The 20,828-nt window shown below is 40.0% G+C and overlaps 1 protein-coding gene across 13 annotated transcripts in view; it reads right to left on the bottom strand.

Annotated features, from left to right (window-relative positions):
- Window positions 1–20,828, bottom strand: part of NCOR1 (nuclear receptor corepressor 1) — a 143,254-nt gene that overhangs the window by 32,048 nt on the left and 90,378 nt on the right. For all 13 annotated transcript variants that reach the window (XM_033422796.2, XM_033422799.1, XM_033422795.1 and 10 more), the window contains 4 exons: window positions 15,406–15,925; window positions 12,411–12,540; window positions 9,650–9,845; window positions 3,952–4,112 (listed from right to left, as the gene is read on the bottom strand). In XM_033422796.2, the coding sequence (XP_033278687.1) occupies window positions 3,952–4,112; window positions 9,650–9,845; window positions 12,411–12,540; window positions 15,406–15,925 (1,007 nt within the window). The remainder of the gene's footprint in view (window positions 1–3,951; window positions 4,113–9,649; window positions 9,846–12,410; window positions 12,541–15,405; window positions 15,926–20,828) is intronic.

Here is a 20,828-nt window from a genome sequence, read left to right as displayed (position 1 = left end):
ACCACGGTGAAAACCAGCAGTCCAGCAGACAGCGCAAGGGAAAGAATGGGGTTATCATTCCCAGGTAACTGTCATGATCAGACTGGTCTGATGGTTCTCTGAGAGACCCACTTGCAAAGCTGTCTTTTCTGGCCTGACTGTGGTGGGGAAGAAAGTTCAGGCTTGTCAAAAACTATCAGAGTCAATGGATTAACCTCTCCACTGGCTGAGGCAGGAGAGAACAGCTAGGGTGAAAAAACAGGCTAAACAGAAACCTTAAGAGGAAAAGCTAAGGAAAGAGATATTCACAAGGGATTTGAAAAGCTCCAACATCTTCCTAGGAACCTAGAAGGCCAAGTGCACGTGCAAGGCTGTGTACCTGCCAGGGAAGACATAAGGCGGCCATGAGTTCTCACCGCTGGCTGACCTCAAGGCGCTGAGAAAGCAGGAAGTGAAGACCAAGGCCGAAGTGCCAGCTGCCTGGCTGAACGCTGCAGGCACATCCCAACATACACACAGAGCCCTCAGTAAAGACGTGGGAACTTAGTCTTTCTGGGCACTGAACTCTCTGTCTAATAACTAGCTGACCACTCATTAAGCAAATAGAGACTTCAGTGGCCACACATGACACAAGAATACAGACTTTACTGAATTAGTTCAAATAAACAACAACAAATCCTAGGGAGAAAGGAGAATCTGATTTCCAGAGTTCCACATTATGTTATGTGTTTCAACCCAAAATTACAAGACATGCAAAGAAACAGGAACATATGATCCATACACAGGAGGGAAAAAAAAAAAAAAAAAGCAGTGAATAAAAACTGTCCCTAAAAAAAAAAAAAAAAAAAAAAAACTGTCCCTGGGCTTTAGATTTGTTAGGAAAAGACTTTAAGTCAGCTATTATAAATAAGTTCAATGAACTATAGGGAACCATGTATAAAGAATTAAAGGAGTGCTTCCCTGGTGGCGCAGTGGTTGAGAGTCCGCCTGCCGATGCAGGGGACACGGGTTTGTGCCCCGGTCCGGGAAGATCCCACATGCCACGGAGCGGCTGGGCCCGTGAGCCATGGCCGCTGAGCCTGCGCGTCCGGGGCCTGTGCTCCGCAATGGGAGAGGCCACAGTAGTGAGAGGCCCGCGTAGCGCAAAAAAAAAAAAAAAGAATTATAGGAAAGTATGAAAATGATGTCTCATCACATAGAGAATATCAACAAAGAGAAAGAAATCATAAAACAGAATCACATAGAAATTCTGAAGTTGAAAAGTATAAGAATTGGAGAAAAAGAAAACCTCTCAGCAAACTAAGAATATACAGAAACATCATCAATCTGATGAAGGGCACCTATGCAAAGTCTGTAGTTAACATACCTACTAGCGAAATATTGAATGCCTCCCTCCTAAGTTGGGCAACAAGCAAAGTATAATCTCTTCACCACTTCTATTCAACATTGTTCTAAAAGTTCTACCCTAACCAGTTTAATAAAACAAGGAAAAGGAAAGGCATAAAGATTGGAAAGGAAGAAGTAAAACTGTCTTTATTTGTAGACGACACGCATACAGAGAAAGTCCTAAGAAATCTATCCCTTCCCAAAAAAACCAAAAATAAAACCAAAAAACCCTGTCACAAACAGTAAGTAAATGTAACAGGAGATAAGGTCAAGATATAAAAATCAACTTTTTTCATACACCAGAAAGAACCAGAAAAGGAAAATTTTTAAAATATCACTTATAAAAACATAAAATACATTATAAATAATCAAATTAACTGATTAACAAAATTAACAAAACATGTATAAAATCTCTACAGTGAAAATTACAAAATACTGCTGAGAGAAATCAAAGACCTAAATAAATGGAAAGACGAACATGTGCATGGATTAGAAGACTCAATTTTCTTAAGAATTAATCTACAGATTTAATGCAATACGAACCAAAATCCCAGCAGAATTTTTTGTAGGAACTGACAAACTGATTATGTAACTTATATGGAAATACAAGAGACACAGAAGAGCTAAAACAATCTTATTTATACGACTGCAGGACTTATACGACATGATCTTAAGATTTCCTATAAAAACCACAATAACCAAGACTGGTGCTGATGAAAGGATAGGCAAGTAGGTCAATGGGACAGAACAGAGTCCAGAAACAGACCCAAACATGCAAATGGGAGAGAGAAAAGACTTTTCAACCAACGTGATGGGAATGCAGATCCACATGGATGGATGAGGCCCATCCTCACCTCACTGTACACAGAAATCAGTTTCACATGGACCTAAATATAAAAGCCAAAACTATAAAGCTTTCAGAAGAAAACCTGGGAGAAAATCTCCACAAGCTTGAAACAGGCAATGATTTTTTAGAGAAAAAGAACTAGTCATAAGAGGGAAAAATATATATATGGACTTCCATCAAAATTTAAAACTTCTATGCATCAAAACACACAAGAGAGAAAAAAATATATATATATATATAAAACAGAATTTTCATCTGTGATGTATAAAGAACTTCTGCAACCTAATAACTAAAAGGTCCAATAAAAACAGATAATAAGACAGTCACGTCACAATCAGATGTACAAATGGCCAATAAGTGTATGAAAAGCGCTCAACATCATTTGTTATCAGGGAAATGCAGAATAAAACCACAGTGGAATACTACATACCTACTAGTATGACTAATATAAAAAAGAATGACGACAGCAAGTGGAACTCCGACTGTGCTGGTGGCAGTGGCACTATAGAGCCACTCCGGAAAACTATGAAGTAAAACATACATCTACCCAGACATTCTGCTCTCAGGGCCTATACGAGAGAAATGAAACCACATGTCTACAAAGAGCCCAGTATAAGAATGTTCATATCAGCTTTATTTACAGCAGCCAAAAAGCAGAAACAGCTCAGGTTTCCATCAACAAGAAAATGGATAAACAAATTGGTATGTTCACCCAATGGAGTATTATTCAGCAATAAAAAGGAAGAAACTACTGATTACACAAAAACCTGGACGGGGACTTCCCTGGTGGTGCAGTGGTTAAGAATCCGCCTGCCAATGCAGGGGACACGGGTTGCAGCCCTGGTCTGGGAAGATCCCACACGCAGTGGAGCAACAAAGCCCGTGCACCACAACTACTGAGCCTGCACTCTAGAGCCCGCAAGCCACAACTACTGAGCCCACGTGCCACAACAACTGAAGCCGCGCACCTAGAGCCCGTGCTCCACAAGAGAAGCCACCGCAATGGGCAGCCTGTGCACCACGACGAAGAGTAGCCCCTGCTCACCGCAACTAGAGAAAGCCTGTGTGCTGCAACAAAGACCCAAGGCAGCCAAAAAAAAAAAAAAAATCTGGACGAATCCCTGAAATCATTAATGCTAAGTTAAAGAAGACAGACAAAGAAGAGCCAAAATGTAAGACTCCATTTATATCGAGTTCTGGAAAAGGCAGAACTAACCTACGACAACAGAGAGCGCTTGAGGCAGTGGAGGAAGAGAGCCTAGGAGGGGCGGAAAAGGCGCCCAGCCCAATGGGGGCGCAGTCACTGGTGGTTAACGTCAGTCAACCTGACTGAGGCTTTACAGTCAGACCACGTCCAGAGAGAAAGGCCAAGGTCAGAATAAACTAGGGCTTACCCATCATCTACAATTTAATATTAGAACCTTTAAAATAGTTATCCTCTAGTACTTGAAACTATTCCATCTCCATTCATGCTACACTACACTTCAGGGCACACGCACCCTTCCCGAGCTAAACCAGACGGGTGCCACTGTCACTCAACCTGGGCACATGACTCGAATAAACTTCCTGTGTGTGGTATGGAATAGAAAATGACTGCTGCATTTTCAGGTCACTGTCTCTTCATAAACAGACACATTTTTATTTATTAGGACTCTGACAAATTAATATGGGAAGGAGGGACAATTTTTACCAAAGCAAAAAAACAACAGGCCATCTACTGGGAAGAGAAGCCCTTTTACCTGTGAGATGGAGCCTCCCAGTATAAAAGATGGTTTTTCTGAAGCCACTGTTGTTTTGGATGATGGGATGAGAGGAGGAGGTGGCCTAGTGGGTCGAGTTGTTGGAAGCCGAACCCCTTCAGGGAGGTTAGTTATCACTTGATGCGGAGCAGGCTGGAGGACTTTCAAAAGGGAGAAAACATTATCTAAAATAGTCAATTTCCTAGTTTGCGACATTCCACCTATCTCAATTGTTTCTTCAATCATGTTTAAACTGTGAGTGCAAGATGAAGTTGAGGATGAACATTTCTATTTTAAATTTCTTTCACTTAAATTAAACCTGTATCCATACTCAGGTCACGAATGGTATTTGTGAGGTTGAAATACTCAACTCCCTGGCAAACCAGAGCTTTCAGGCTGACGTCCATTTCAAACTATTTCTGCTCAGCATATGCAAATGGCAAACAATTTTTTTCTCTCTCTCCATCACTCTTTGGACCTCACGATGGAGGTGAGAAAAAGGGTGTTTCTTAGGAACAGCTGATATTACAACTCTGGAGAATATACAGATTGACTGACAACCAGTTATACGTCCTCTTTGCATCCTGCATAATTTGGAAACATTTGCTGATTCTGACTCTCACAGACACTTGAATTTTTTTTAGGGGGGTGGATCTCAAGATTTTTACAAAGTACATGTACTCTTAAAAGAAGGCAGTCAACGTCACAGTACACATGTATGAACACAAACCTCCCAGTGGCCCAGTGCATCTCAACTGAATACAACTGAAGATGGAATGCAGAGAAATTCTGAAACAGCAAGGACGCATCCTGGGAGTAAACCACCCAGGTCATCACGTGTAGGTTGATGGCCAGCAGCCACGGCACAGAGGAGCGGTATTTACCTGGCGGGACACTACAGCGGGCTGCACTCACATCGGGCTGTGGCGCAGCTTTACTGACTTCTCTCGGAGAGAGCCTACACGGTGATGCTGACCTTGCTGCGGTACTGCGCATCTGTGCTTCCTGTGCTAGAGCACGTGTGACCTCAGCATAAGGCATATAGGCGACTGATTTTCCTATGAAAGTTAAAGTTATCAAAATAAGGGAAGAACCCCACATTAAAATAGTAAGTGTGAAAGGACTAAGCCCACACCAGCCAGGGGCAGATCCAACTACACACTACTAGCAACATCTAAAGTTCCCGGGGGGGATCCACCCACAGAGAGGCTTAAAAAACCCTATAAATCTAAATCTTCTGTGCAAGCGTCATTACTGTGACCTAATAAAGTCCTCAAAAATCCAATTACAACTTTTTCTTTCAAATCACAAAGAATTTCTCTTTCCTCTCATTAGGAGAATCAAGTATTTCCACATGCAATAAAGACCACAGCAGGCAAACATCAGATTATCCAGCCATTCTGTGAATTCAAGTATGGCCTGAATTAGAGGCCAGAACTCTTAGGATTTCAGCTGTTATAATTAGCCTGTTGAAGCCCACTGCTTAATATTCAGAGAAATAAATGTAATCAAGAAATGGAAGAAGGGTTTCAAAAGATACAGATCAAAGTAATTTTTAAAGGCTACACAAGCATATAAAACTATGAATTTTACTGTAGTAATGCTGATGAAAATTATTCCACATAATTTACCTCTACATAAAGTATTAAAAAAAACTTGAAGCATTTAAAGGGCATATCAGATATGCAGAGTCATATTAAGACTTAAAAACACACATATATGTAATTATATATATAATATAAATGTTTTCTTTTTTTAAAGTGAATCGACATACTGTAATTTTGGAAAATAAGAAAAGCACAAAGAAGAAAGTAAAAACTCATCTGTAATCCAAACCACTTTAAATTGTGGCATTTTAATGTCTGCCGGAACAAATTCCCATTCATTTTTTATTCTTTTGCTTACCTAGTCTTACCCATTTATTCTTCCAGATAAAACTAAATTTAAAATCATTTTGAATACTTCCTCCCCAAACAAAATATCACTGGAATTTTCAGTGGACGTGCATTAAATTTATCTCCTGTATTTATAGGAGACTTGACATTTTATAATGAGCTAATTGAGGAAGCTAGATGTTTTCATATAGGTCATTTTTCATAATTTCATTAAAAGTATTCATAGGTATTTTATATTTTGTTGTGAGGAAAACCATCTGTTTAACATACATGGGAATATATATATATATTTATATATACTGATTACTGCAGATATATAAGAAAGAAAGTTGTAGATTTCTGTATATCAATTCTTTCTAAGAAACGTAATGAACTTTCCTCTTAGCTCTAATAACTTTCTCAGTTAATTCTCTTAGGCTTCCTAGGTGAATAATCTTACCCCTGTGAATAATAACTTGTCTTCTCCCTTCAACAGCTAAACCTCTTGTTTGGTTCCTTTCTTTCTTCCTGCACTGCAGTAAGTAACACTGGGCATCCTCACAGGTCCTTTTCTAAAGAGAAGGTCTCTAGCATTTCACTTTTAAGTGGATGGTTTGTGACTGGTTTCAGAGAGAGACTCATTAGCACAATTAAAACATTCTTTAGTTAACTAAAGATATTTTTTAAAACCAGAAACAACAACTGTAATGTCAGTTAATAGGAATCTGTACTATGGGCAGAGCACTGTGTATTACAGGAGTATCTCGTTTAGCCCTCATGACTAATGAGATCATTAACACCATTTGACAGAGGAGGAAACTGAGGCTCAGAAGAATCACACCTAACTGCCCAACCAAGGCTGGAGATTTTTCGAAAGCAGTGCAATTCCTGGCCCTGAGCTCTAAACCATCCTGAGTGCAATGGTGTCTCCCTGAGCACTTGGGTACAGAAATTTCAGATGCCTCTGGGGTAACCATGAAGATGATATTACCCATTCCTTCTCTGAAGGATTAATATAAGTGTCCTAATACTGTGCAGATTTATGAAATAAACCAACTTTAAAAGAATATCACTTCTCCCTTTCTAGAGAATTTAACATGAGAGTGCATTGCAATATATATTACATATATTCAGTGTCTGATTGTTTTATAATCAGGTGGGAAAACACTTTGTCGTAATAGTGCTAAAGAAAAAGATGAAAATTTAGATGGTTTTAAATACAGCTATTTAAATCATCATGTACTCAGCTGAAAAAATTAAGAAACAACAACAACAAAATAAACTAGATTCAGTTGCACAGAGGCATTAACTCTTATTTTGATTGGATTGATTTTAAAACCTGCATTAGAATTTCACTTCTCTCTCTCTACATGTGTAAAGTCTGAGTCCTTTCACCGTAGAAAAAAGGTTTCCAACTAAAGCAGGAGTCAACTTGTGTAAACGTCACTGGAAAATGAAAACAATCTTTCTCTGAGGTTTTTTCAAGCTTTTCTACAAGTGGAAAGGCTTAAGCCACCTGTCTCATTGATATTGAGAAGGTGAACACAATCAAACAGGTGGACAACAGGTGCTGCCTGTTGCCTTCTAAATGAGCCCATGAAGGGAAAAGCCAAAACTGTGGTCCTACCTCATGTGGACAATACCAGTTTGGTGATGGTTTATACATAAATCCTCTTCTCACTATATTTACCATCCTATAAACTATTCTATGATGCCGCACTGAAAACATTTTTATCAAACGGTCTACATACAAGCAAGTTAACTGCAAATATAGAAATGTTATTTGGGAGATTATCCTTTAAGCGAAATATAGGATAGCTATAAATTCAGGAGAGCCTTCAGGCACTTGTTAAATAAATTACTGGATGAACATACTAGCTAGATTAGCTAAAACAAAAGTTAAACCTTGGGATAAAATGTAATCAACCATCCCAGTTTGTAGAGAGTCACCCTGAACCAAATTGGTGTCTTATTAACAAACACCTTGGTGTCATATTGATCAAATATATAATGACAGTTTGGTTTTAAGACCACTGCATCACTATTAAAAGTAAGGGTACCATTCAGATCTAAACCACATGAATTAATGTGACTGATCACGGAGAAATGCAAGTCACAGTTTGGAGTCTCAGAATTTAGGGCTCTAGCCTAGTTCAGTCTCTCCAGCTACCAAATACAACCCATCTCGTAAAGGAGGTCAAGAAAAGAAACTGAGGTCCTAAAATAACTATACAATATAGACATATTAGAATGACCCAGATATTGTCACCTGAATAATGTTAAGCTTTAGCATGAGTTCGGCAAATACCTTTGAATGTCATTTTTTCTACATTTTAATTCTGCCTTAAAAATTTATTCTAAATCATTTATGTAAGGAATAGATCAAAAGACTTTTAAATTATTCTATAATTTATCATTCTCATAATGACAGATTTTCTCATAATTGAAGATAAGCACTTCTGCTAAATCCATTTTTATCCTACTTCATTTAATCATTCCTTTAACATGTAATTACTGAGTATACATTATGTCAATTACTGAGTTAGGAATTAAGGATTCCCTAGAGGCAATATACTAAAAGCCCAAAGGTTAACAATGTTTTTTTTTTACCTTCATTCAAGAAATATTCATTTAGCACCTATTATACACACAGCCCTGGTGGGTAATAATCACTCTGGTTCACATTTTTAATAGCATAAGATTTATATTTAAAACATTAACAATCTGATATGTAAAACTCTAACATAAGAGGTTCAGTGTGTCATGCAACTAATAAGTCATTACTGGTGTGACAGGGGCGGGGAGTCAGCAGGATCAGTTAAGCAGCACAGTTCCTCTTTTACATTAAACAGCCCTTGAAATGCATGGTGTTCTACAGCTAATAGCTCTTATCTATGTCAGGTACTACAGTCTTCTGAATCATTACAAAAAATGAAACCATAATCAGAGAAGACTTTAATAGTCTTATACGCTACACACATCATACTGGATAGTCCATAAGTCATTATCAACCAGAATACATGTGCCATTTTCTTACCATGCCACAAGAAGTTATTAAAATTTAGAAATCGCTCCCTTTTTTCTTTTTTTAAAAGAAACTAAGTGTATCATGCACCAACTTAAAAAGAGCATGCACAGCTCAAATCTGTCACTTGAAATAACAGTGACGTACAATGATAACAGTACCTTCGTGGTATCTGTTCCACAATGCATATACGAATATACTACTATTACTTATTATATTGTACATAAAATGATGCTGAGCCATGTCTTATAAAACAATACTGAATGCTCATTCTTTCTTACAGGTTGTAATCCTGGCAAGGCAGAGATATAGCTAGATTAGACAAAGAGACAGACAGATATATTATTTGCACTTTACAGATGAGAAAACTAAAGCTGAGAAGGTCAAGTGGCTTGCCCATGGCCAGAGCAAGGGATAAGTCAAGGTCTGACTGGCTATATGCTACACAGAGCTGTCCCCTGTCATATCAGAGATTTAGAATGTTACTCTGATTTGCTTGGAGGACAGGACAATTCTCACTCTGGAAACTCAGATGAATGCAGCGTAAAGCATGGCTTTTATGTAGTCATCTGGCATTAAGGTGAACATCAGAAAATTCACATTAACAACATGACTATTGAAAATGTTACTGCCATCCCTCTGTGGTCAGTAATGCTGGCATTCTTTAGTTTAACTGAGGTCAATTTTATCTGTGAGGGACAAGCGCCATAAATCAAGTTCCTAAGCACTAAGGACACTGCTTTCAAGTATAGCTTTGTTTCCCACCAAAAAAGTTCTCTGTGGCGCAAGTGCCACCTACCTTCCCACTCTCTGTTTGGGCTCTTGGGGGCGCCACGCGGGCTCGCAGAACCCCTGCGCTCCAGGTCCATCTGCTCCTGCCTCTGCCGCTGCTCCTCCAGAAGCGCTGACTCATGCATGGCTTTGATGTGTCGCTGGTAGAGGGCGAAGCCGCTCACTGGAGTTCCAATCGGTATGTTACATGGGGTGCAGGAAACCTACAGGAAGAAGAAAATCTAAATACGCCCAACGACCAGCAAAACAGTAATTACCATCTGTGGCAAGTAATGCTTCTTTCTGTAATATGACTGCTTGAAGTGATTTTATCATTTTTTAATCAAATCTTCAAGCATAATGCTTAAAATGCTAAACAATTACTTTCAGATCTGAACACAAAATAAATCCCAAAGTTGTGGTAAGAGAAATCAAAACAGAAATCACAATATTTCCATTTGCTTTTAAATCACGATGTTGAGTCCCTAGTGGCTCAGGCTTGGGTCCCACCCTCCTCTCTGCCCTCTCACAGGTGCTCGCACCCACTTCTATGTATTTAAATGTCATCTGTATGTTAACGGCTCATAAACTTCTATTTCTAATATATTTTCCTGCAAGTTCCATACTCACAGACTGCCTACCTAACAACTCCACTTGGATATCTCAAAGCACCTCAAAACTTATATTCAAAATGGAACTTTTCATTTGCTAAACTCAATGCTTCTGCTACAGCAATCTCCATCATACGAAACAGAACCACAGCAGCTTAAGCCAGAAACCTGGCAGCCACACTGGACTCCATCTCCTCTCTTCCTATACCCAATTCATTATCATACCAATTCTCTTCAGGATGGAAATGAAACGTCACCTCTTCAGACAGGCCATCCCTAACCATCCAAAACATACTGCAAACCCCCTCCCTCTCTTTCACAGCACACAGCACTCGCCACAATTTGCAATTAGATGCTTGTTTTCTCTGCTTCTTTTCTGTCTCTCCCACTTCATGAAGGAACCCAAGCTGCTTTGTCCAACACTAAATAAACAGCCCCTAACTCAGTCCATCACTTGATGAACACAAAAGAGTCCTGGGAATAGAAGAGATCTGACTCTTTTAGAACCTGTTATCTAAAGACTTCCAGAGTTTTCTCCACTGCCATAAGTAGGATTTTTCACTGCACCCATAACACACACATAATTTTCTTGCCTTTGTGCTTTGGCTTATATGTAAACATGGCTTTCCTCCTTTTGCTATAAAGCAAAATGAACTGTTTTGGTCCAACCAAAACATTATTTCCTACATGGAGTCTTCTTTAAGTGTCTCTTTAAGAAGGAAGCTCTCCTTCCTTTGAATCACCCATAGTATATTTTTCAAACTAAGAGAGCATCATATTTTAATTCTTTTAAATTTTTATTATGATTTTTTTCTATGTCTTATTATCAAGACCAATCTCTAAATTTTCTGAAGTCAGAGATCATGATATTCCACACAGCATTAAAAATGTTATCTTGAACTAGGCAGACAATCAATAAATGTCCATTTGGGTAAATCAATGAATGAGCAAATGCTTAATGATTTTTTTGGTGAGCCTATTTATCATAAGCACACACTTAGGGCTTCCCTGGTGGTGCAGTCGTTAAGAACCTGCCTGCCAATACAGGGGACACGAGTTCGAGCCCTGGTCCGGGAGGATCCCCATGTCATGGAGCAACTAAGCCCGTGCGCCACAACTACTGAGCCTGCACTCTAGAGCCCGCAAGCCACAACTACTGAAGCCCGTGTGCCACAACTACTGAAGCCCACGCACCTAGAGCCTGTGCTCTGCAACAAGAGAAGCCACCGCAATGAGAAGCCTGCGCCCTGCAACAAAGAGTAGCCCCCGCTCACTGCAACTAGAGAAAGCCCGCGTGCAGCAGCGAAGACCCAATGCAGACAAAAATTAAATAAATGAATAAATAAACTTATTTTTTAAAAAAAGCACACACTTAACTTTTACATATTGTCATGTGAGACGAAATAAATTTTTATCCTCTGAAATAAAGCAAGAGCTAGAACATAACTAAGTAAAAGATCAATACCCAAGACTGGAATTCAGGATCAAAAGGTAGTCAAACTCATAGAGATTAATAAGGTAAAATGTAAATAAAACTAGATTTGGAACTGTATACTAAAGTTAACCATAACCTCTATAATTTATTCTAAATATTCAAAACCCAGTTATATATTTATTCTACTATTGTCTTATAGCAAAACAAAACAAACACAGAACTTACTAACATTTATGGCTAGAGCACTATATTTCTCTTTTTTCCTTAATTGGAAATGACCATTTCAATCAATTATCACAATGAATCCATTTGAAAAAGCAATGTATCCAACAGATGAATGGATAAATAAAATGTGGTCTATACAACAGTCTTAAAATGGAAGAAGAATCGGATATGTGTTACAACATGGATTAATCTTGAGGACATTATGCTGAGTGAAATAAACCAGCCACAAAAAACCAAATATTTACTGTATGAGTCCACTTATGTAAATAGCCAAATTGATAAAACGGAAAGTAGAAAGGTGGTTACCAGGGGCTGGGGGAAGTGGGGGAAGGAGAGTGATGGTTAAATGGATATACTTAACCCTACTGAACACTTAAAAGAGAGTTAAGACGGTAAATTTTATGTTATGTGACTTTTTACCACAATTTTTTTAAAAAAACAAGCACTGATTAAAGAAGAGAAGAAATGTCTCTAAAGGTTTTTGTTTTCAACACCTCTTACTCACATTGAAAACTTACCATTGGCGGGATGACAGCAGCTCGATGCTGAAGCTGTGGCAGATCCAGTGGATTTGGTTTTATTGGGGACGAGACCAGTATAGATCCAGTGGGGTTTAACAATGAAGGTTTTGAATCCATAGGAAACATTCTGCAAATGCAATTTAAAAAGATAAATTAATATATTCTTATTTAAAACTTTAAACATACAATCACCATAATTCCTTTTAAGTTAACATGTACACACACACACACACACACACACACTCACACACACACATCACATTAACTTTGCATATTTCAACAGTCAGGAAAAAAATCTACAGTGCTAATTTTCTAGGTAAAGAAGGCTAACGTTGCTTTATAGGTTGAAATTTATCTGAATTTAATCATCTGCATCTAACCAACAGAACAGTCTGAACAAGGGCCATTATAAAAAGTTAGGTCCTAATTTATCATTAACATAGGTTACAAACTATGTTACCTGTAACAGAATGTTTCTCTAGGATCACAGAGTATTTTTTTAAAACATCTGAATAAACCACCATCATTTTAAAACCAAGAATCTCACCCAAAATCCAGACTTCTGGTTTCTCATGAAAAATGGGAAGAAATGGCACCGCAGAGGCAGCACTCCCATGCAACAGCGGGCTGAACTCGCAGTGCTGCCCTCCCCACCCAGCCCGTGCTCCCCAGTCACAGCCCTCCCATCTCACACTCCACCAGCTTCACTCATTTTCAGGACATACACTTGAGTTTAGGACACCCAACGTATGAACTGGGGAAATTACATCAATACCTTACAGGTTCCATCATATTTCCCAGTGTTGTCAGTTACTGGGGAAAGATGAACATTTTCAAAGGTATAAATTGGTAAGAAAATTAGAATGTGTAAAAGAAAACAATTTACATATTACACAAAGAATAAAGATAATATTAAAGATATAGAAGACAACTGAAAGTGTTATTTTGATAGTTTGGAAGTGAAGTAAACTTTAGAGTATCATCCAGAGACCACTATATATTTATAAGGAATTTCAGAATTTCACGATTATTGTCACGGTCATCTCTTAGGATGCTCCTCTCCTGTAAGATTATTGCCATCCTAATTTTTCCTTCATTTATAAATTTATAAATAAGTTACTGATTATAAAAAAAAAGTTACTGGGCTTCCCTGGTGGCGCAGTAGTTGAGAGTCCACCTGCCGATGGAGGGGACGCGGGTTCGTGCCCCGGTCCAGGAAGATCCCACATGCCGCGGAGCGGCTGGGCCCGTAAGCCATGGCCGCTGAGCCTGCGCTCCGCAACGGGAAAGGCCACAACAGTGAGAGGCCCGCGTAGCGCAAAAAAAAAAAAAAAAAAAAAGTTACTGAAACTAGCAGTGTGAAACACAGGTAACTCTTATTTTAGTTGAAATATTTCAATAAAGCATGCTTAAAAAGGACCACACAGCTTGAATCCATTGATGTTTACTCTAAAGCCTGGGACAATTAAAATCTAGATTACTGTGACATGAGAAGAAAAGAGGGCTAGAATCTTCAATTTTCTGAAAAACCAACGGTTAAGTAGGAGCCCTATATTATTTCAATTCTTGTTGATTAAAATTCTAGGATCTACCATATAAAAACCTCTTTGGAGAAACCATCACTGTTATGTTCAATATTATTCTAGTACCAAGTCTCATTCTAGAATACGTAAGATGCACAATATACTGGATATGGACTGAAAGCACAGTGACACCAGGACACACTATGGAAACTGAGCTCTGAGCAGAACCTGGCTATCTCCTGAGAGCCTCTTTCTTATTAAAAAGGGGAAAAAAAAGAAAAACAAAAACCAGAACTGGATTGGATTTCTGGTTAAATGACGTTTTAGTCTAATTCATTTCTAGAATTTGCACCAATCCAACATTCTACTGTGATTCTAGGTGAGTCCATTGCTTTCAAGGAAAAGGAAACACCCAGGAAATTAAATATATTAAAGAAGTTGGCATCTACTCCTGCAAAATATGTATTTTTACAGTAATTTTTATAAAAACCATTAAGATTATATTTGCATATTATTAATTTGACTAAAAGTACTTATAAGGTAATTTGTATTGTACCTGATATTTTGAATTACAAATATGAATAACCTACAGTTTTAACTGATACAAAAAAGTGATCGTTATATAATGACCACTAAGTTAAATCTTGATTACGCTTTCTAACACACTTTCACTCCAGCTCCCATCTTCGCCCTCAGCATCTCTCACATGTCATGTGCAGGCCCCCAGGCCTGGCTTGAGGCTGCTCTGTCTGGGGGCAAAGCTGGAGCCAGCGCCCCCCACACCTCCACTTTCACCACCACGTCACACGGCTCTGCCACAGAAGCGGCTCAGGCCACAGCTCTGTGAGCTGACAGCCCCTTCTCTGCTATCATAATACGGCACACACGTAACAAGTGATATAGAAAGAAATTAAAACCTTTCTCATTAAAGAATAATGATCACACAATTCTCTTTGGTTACTTAATCAGGGGAACAGCATCAGAACCCAACACTAAAAGCAGACAGAGGGACTTCCCTGGTGGCGCAGGGGTTAAGAATCCGCCTGCCAATGCAGGGGACACGAGTTCGAGCCTTGACCCAGGAAGATCCCACATGTCGCGGAGCAACTAAGCCCATGCGCCACAACTACCGAGCCTGTGCTCTAGAGCCCACGAGCCACAACTACTGAAGCCCGCGCGCCTAGAGCCCGTGCTCCGCATCAAGAGAAGCCACCGCAATGAGAAGCCTGTGCACCACGACCAAGAGTAGCCCCCGCTCGCCACAACTAGAGAAAGCCTGCACACAGCAACGAAGACCCAACGCAGCCATAAATAAATAAATAATTTTTTAAAAAAATAAATAAAAGCAGACAGACTCTCTCACTTGCCAGTATTTCTACAGGAGTAACCTCAGCAGCCAGCACCGCCCTGGGGTTCAGTCTGCAACCAAGAGAGTAAAGAGCAGGAGGAGGTCAAGGAGGGAGCCTCACCGCTGCCTCTCGGGTTCCCCGTCCACATCCTCGTCGGCACTGCATGTGGCACTGGAGTCGTGGTCAGAGGGGAGCTCGGGCCTCGGGGCGCTCATCTGCTGGGCCACCCCTAGGTCGTCGCCTCCAGGCTCTGGCTTCTCGCTGCCTCTCTCCAGATCTCTGTCTTTGGGGTCCCCTTCGACTCTGGATGGACTGCTTTCTGGCATTTCCACGTCCGCAGCGTCAGCCTTGGTGGCCGAGGGGAGGTCCAGAGCAGAAGTGCCTTCAGCCCCGCACTCCCTGTGCCCCACGTCCATCGGCTCTGCTGTGTCCACTGCCACGCTGTCGTTCGCCTGGGTCTCCACACTGGCATCCTCGGCTGCTTCTGTGCTCGGAACTGCCGGCGACGGAGAGGCCCTGGGCACGGGGTCGGGCGTGGTCCCCCGAGGAGGCGCGTTTTCAGTGCTGTCTTCGCCGGGCTTGACAGCTTCAACTGGTGAAGGAGAAGGAGCACTTTCTGTACCAGAACTATTTTCAGCACCTTGAAGATAATGGTACAGCATAAATATCTGATAGTGAACAGCGTCCGCTAGTGACAGCAGCCACGCCTGAAAGTACTCGTTCAGGATGAACTACCCTCCTCTGATGACCTCACTGAAGTATTAGAGCCATTGGGAAAACTAAAGTTGTTTCATAAGTAGAGTATGAAAGGGAAACGTCAAACTGTCTTGGCCTTCAGAAACTGAAGCATAAAAGCTTTTAATGTCTAAAAATAATCCATACGAAATTTGAAAAACAAAGGAAGATAGAAAAACAAAACTAAACAAAAAACATTCCCATAAATGATAACGTTCTGGTTTATTTCTACCAGCCTGTTTCTGTGCTTTTCTTTTTACCCAGGAGAGCTAACACTAGAACAGCACCATCCAATAGTAACATAATGCACATTACATCTGTAATTTTAATTTTTCTGGTGGCCATGTTAAAAAAGTAAAAAGAGAGACAGATAAAATTAACTTCAACAATAGACCTTATTTAACCCAGTATGTGCAAAATATTATCATTTTAAATGTAACCAATATAGAAACCTAGTAATAAGAGGTTTTACCTTTTTTGGTACTAAGTCTTCAAAATCTGATTGTATTTCACATTTTCAGCACATCTCAATTTGGACTACAGTCGTCCCCTGGTGTCTGCAGACCAACCCCCATGCCCCCACCACGGACACCAAAATCCACGGATGCTCAGGTACCTGATGTAAAACGGCAGCATGTGCATATATAACCTAATCCTCCCATATCCTTTAAATCATCTATAGATTACTTACAATTACTTGTAATATGTAATACAATACAAATGCTGTGTAAATAGCTGTAAATACAACGTAAATGCTATGTAAAGAGCTGCCACTCTGTGGAATTTTGCTTTTGGGAACTTTCCGGAATTTTTTTCTGAATATTTTCCACCCACGGTTGAACTGCAGGACCCTCAGACAGAGGGAAGACTGTAATCACATTTCAAGAACTCAATTGCCACATGTGTGTCTAGTGGCTACCACATTAGACAACAAAGCTCTAGAACAATATCACATAGATTTTTTAACTTAACGTTGTAACACTGGTCTTTCCCATCGTTTGTACCATTTCATAAATATACTTTTAATGCGTTTTGACATCTTTACCCAGATTATCTCAAAGGAATCACAAATTCACTATATCCTACTCTGGACAGGTATTCAACTCTCCCAAGTCCCAACTCAAGTTCTTTTTTAGTGTTTAGTATCCAACAAACAAACCAGGAACCTAGGAGTCACCTTTTAAAACACTCCTCTCATTTGTCCCCATATCCTGCCTCGATGAGTCTCACAGATCTTCTCTCTAAAAATATCCCTCAAATCCAGCCATTTCTGTTCCACTTCACAACTGCCACTCAACTCCAAAACCGACTCTTCTGACCACCACCCCAGACCATTCTCTACAACAAGGCCAGAGTGAGTTTAAAAGCCAAATTTTACCAAAACTCACTCACACTCTCTCCCCCTCACTGCTCCCAGGATAAAGTTCCAAACTCCTGAGCGTGGCCTTGCTGCAAGCGTCCAGCCTCATCTCGAGCCCTGCATTCTCTGTGTCCCATATCACTGGCCTTCTTTCAGTTCTGTGAATGCCCCATGCGTCCGCTACCACATACTTCATACATTCTGAACGGCTTTCACCTACTTTTCCCCCTTTGGATATTAGATCAAATACCGCATGCTTAAAAAAAAAAAAAAAAAACCACATGCTTAAAAAAAGTCTTCTATCATTTCCTTAACAAAGTTGAATTTTGCTACTATGGCTCTTACGGCACATGTCCTGATTACAGTTACAATTTTACATTTAATTCACAATTATTTGATTCCTTGCTGTTGCTCTCACTAGGCTGTAAATACCATTAAGGGCAAGGATCATATATTTTGCTTATCAGTTAAGTCCTAGAGACAAGCACAAGGCCGGGTGCCTGGCACAGAGCAGACTCAAACATTTACTGAAGTAAGAAGTGAATGAATGGCTGTGAATGTGTCTTTAAATTTACTTCACCTTTCCTCTATTAGTGGATCCTTGGGCTACTTCCAACTTGACACTGCTATAAATAGTTACACAGAGATGTTCACTTCAAGTTAAGTTTTCAATTATTTTCTTAAAATAGACTAGAAGACAACATAAAACTTTAAATCTCCCTAAAATGAATACACATATCTCCAATGAGAATCCCAGCGGTTTGTAAAAAAACTTCTTAAACTACACAGACCAATTTATAATTTATATGAAAAAATAAGTCCCTGAGAAAATCCAAGAAAATTAGAAAAAGCATTAGCGTGAGAGAGACTTGATTTATATTTTATAAGGTTCACTCTGGCTGTTCTTTGGAGGAAAAAAACGTAATGGAGTGAACAGCAGCAAGCAGACCCATCCAGAGGCCACCAGAGGTGACAGGGGCTCGGAAGCAGGGTGGCAGCAGTGGAGGGAGGCGGATGTGATGAGAGTCTAAATAATGCATCTAAAGACAAGTGAGCAACCCTTGCTGATGGCCCACATGTGGGGTATGAGAGAGAGCTGGCATCATTTACGGACCGAGGGAGAGACTCGAGGGAAAGCAGGCTGTAGTGGTGGGGAAACACAAGTCAGCTCTGGATGTTAACTCTTAGGTATCCAAGTAGAGATGTTAAATAGGCAGTTAGATGTATGAGCCTGGATTCAGATGAGACTTCAAGTCTCAAAAATAAAAACAAAATCAAAAGACAAAAGCTCAGAAGAGCACCTCACAGGTAGTAAGGTCTCAATATACAGCAGCAATTACTATTAGTGAAAGATGCTACCAAAACGCTGAAAGGCCAACAAAAAGCCCGACTTCATCCTCATTTCTATACATATGGTGATGGAAAGCCTCAAACCCAAGGACAAATGAACAAGTCATTTCTCTTCCAAATACAGGAGGACATGTTAGTGATTACACAGATGATATCATCTGACATAAGCACTTTTTCAGTTATTTTCTTCTTCCAAGCCACAAAAGAGTAGGAATATTTCCAAGCGCTTCACCAATATTTCCACAGCGCTTCACCAAGCACCAGCCAAATGTGAGTGCCTTTTTTTCTCTCCCCCGCCAAAACACCGTAAGGAACGATTTAGAACAAGAACACATCCAAATTCTGGTAAGGTTTTGGTCTTTCTGATTTAACTCATCTAGTCACAAAAGACACTCCCACGGCTAGAGGCGTGTCTCAGGAAGCCAAACACGGAGGCTCTGCTTTCAGCAGACGCCTCCCCTCTCCCGTGGGCAAGAGCCCGACTCCACAACCAACAGGAGGTCTGCAGGGTCTCCGGAAGCTGGGCAGTGAGACGGGGCATAGCTCGTGGACACCACAGTGTACTTTCTTTTCTCCGGCACTTTCCAAATGAAATTAAGTCAAAGGAAATGAAGATCCCACAATTCTAGGGGCAAGTTCATTTCCTATTAATAGGAAACTATTCTAGATGTCACGACACAAGCATATGTATAAATAGGCATGACGTGACCATGCTACCCCACACTAGAGCCGATGGAAACAGGATTTTAATACCTCACTTAACCTTAATCACCTTACCTGACAATTTGAAAAAAGCTTCACACTAAGACAAAGTAACAGGAGAGAAACAGAAGGAAAAAAGTCACTTTCTGCTGCTCAGTTTTTAGGAATCTGTTAGCCAATGCATGGATAGGCGTCTCTGTTCTGAAATAAACACGTATATGACAAATAGGCTTGGCCCTTCTTATGAACTGAATCGTGTCCCCCTGCCCCCAAAGTTTATGTTAAAGCCCTAACCCTCAATGTGACTGTATTTGGAGATAATGACCTTAAGGAGGTAATTAAGGTTAAATGAGGTCTAAGAGTGGGGCCCTAATCCAAAAGATAAATTTCTATTGTTTAAGCCGCCCAGTCTGTGAAATACAGGCTTCGTGTACATTTATAACCCAGGGAATACTGGCTACCAGCTACAAACCTATTAACAAACTCTGGGACTTCCCTGGTGGCGCAGTGGTTGAGAGTCCGCCTGCCGATGCAGGGGACACGGGTTCGTGCCCCGATCCGGGAGGATCCCACATGCTGCGGAGCGGCTGGGCCCGTGAGCCATGGCCGCTGAGCCTGCGCGTCCGGAGCCTATGCTCCGCAACGGGAGAGGCCACAGCAGTGAGAGGCCCGCGTACCGCAAAATAAATAAATAAATAAAATTAACAAACTCTGAGGACCTCTTTCAAAGTGCCAGACACACCCTCCCCGCCAACTGTCTGCAGGATCCTCATTCTACCCCAGGAGGAGCCTACTCCAACAGTCTCTTTACTTTTGTAACAGCTGCCTCATTTTTCACAAAACCTCACAGAATAAAGTTTACTGTTCAAAGCCAAAACCCATTTCAAGACAAATTTTAAGCTGAAAACCCAGTAATGACAACTTGTAGAAAAAAAATAATAAAACAAAATGTAAAACTCCTGGAAGTTGTAGAACCTCTTAAGCTTAAAATATAGGAGCCTACAAAAGAAAATGTAAATAGCTCTAATTACCTGCAAAGTTTAAACTCTGGTAATTTAAAGATAAAACAAAACAAAAAGCAAATGAGATGGAGGGAATATTTGCATACATAAAAACATGAACATGTTTAAGATATAATATATAAAGAGCTACTGAAATCACTGTGAAAATCCCCACTTCAGAAGAGGAGAGTTTTCAAAAGAAATCCAAGGCAACTTTGAAAGTAATGTAAACTGAAATAAATTAGGTAACTTTTTTAATTAGGAAAAAAATCAAGAAAATATTTGCTTTTTCAGGAAGTTGTCATTAATTTGTTCAAGTGACGAAAAGGATTTTATTAAGTTTTTTGGGCTGACGTTTTTTTCTGCCAGTGCCTCTGGGTCATTAATACTTTTTA

Source organism: Orcinus orca, chromosome 19, assembly GCF_937001465.1.
Source record: "Orcinus orca chromosome 19, mOrcOrc1.1, whole genome shotgun sequence".
In the NCBI taxonomy this organism is placed as follows: domain Eukaryota; kingdom Metazoa; phylum Chordata; class Mammalia; order Artiodactyla; family Delphinidae; genus Orcinus; species Orcinus orca.
The sequence above is the reverse complement of the archived record's forward strand: the minus strand, read 5'-3'. Positions and strand labels throughout refer to the sequence as shown.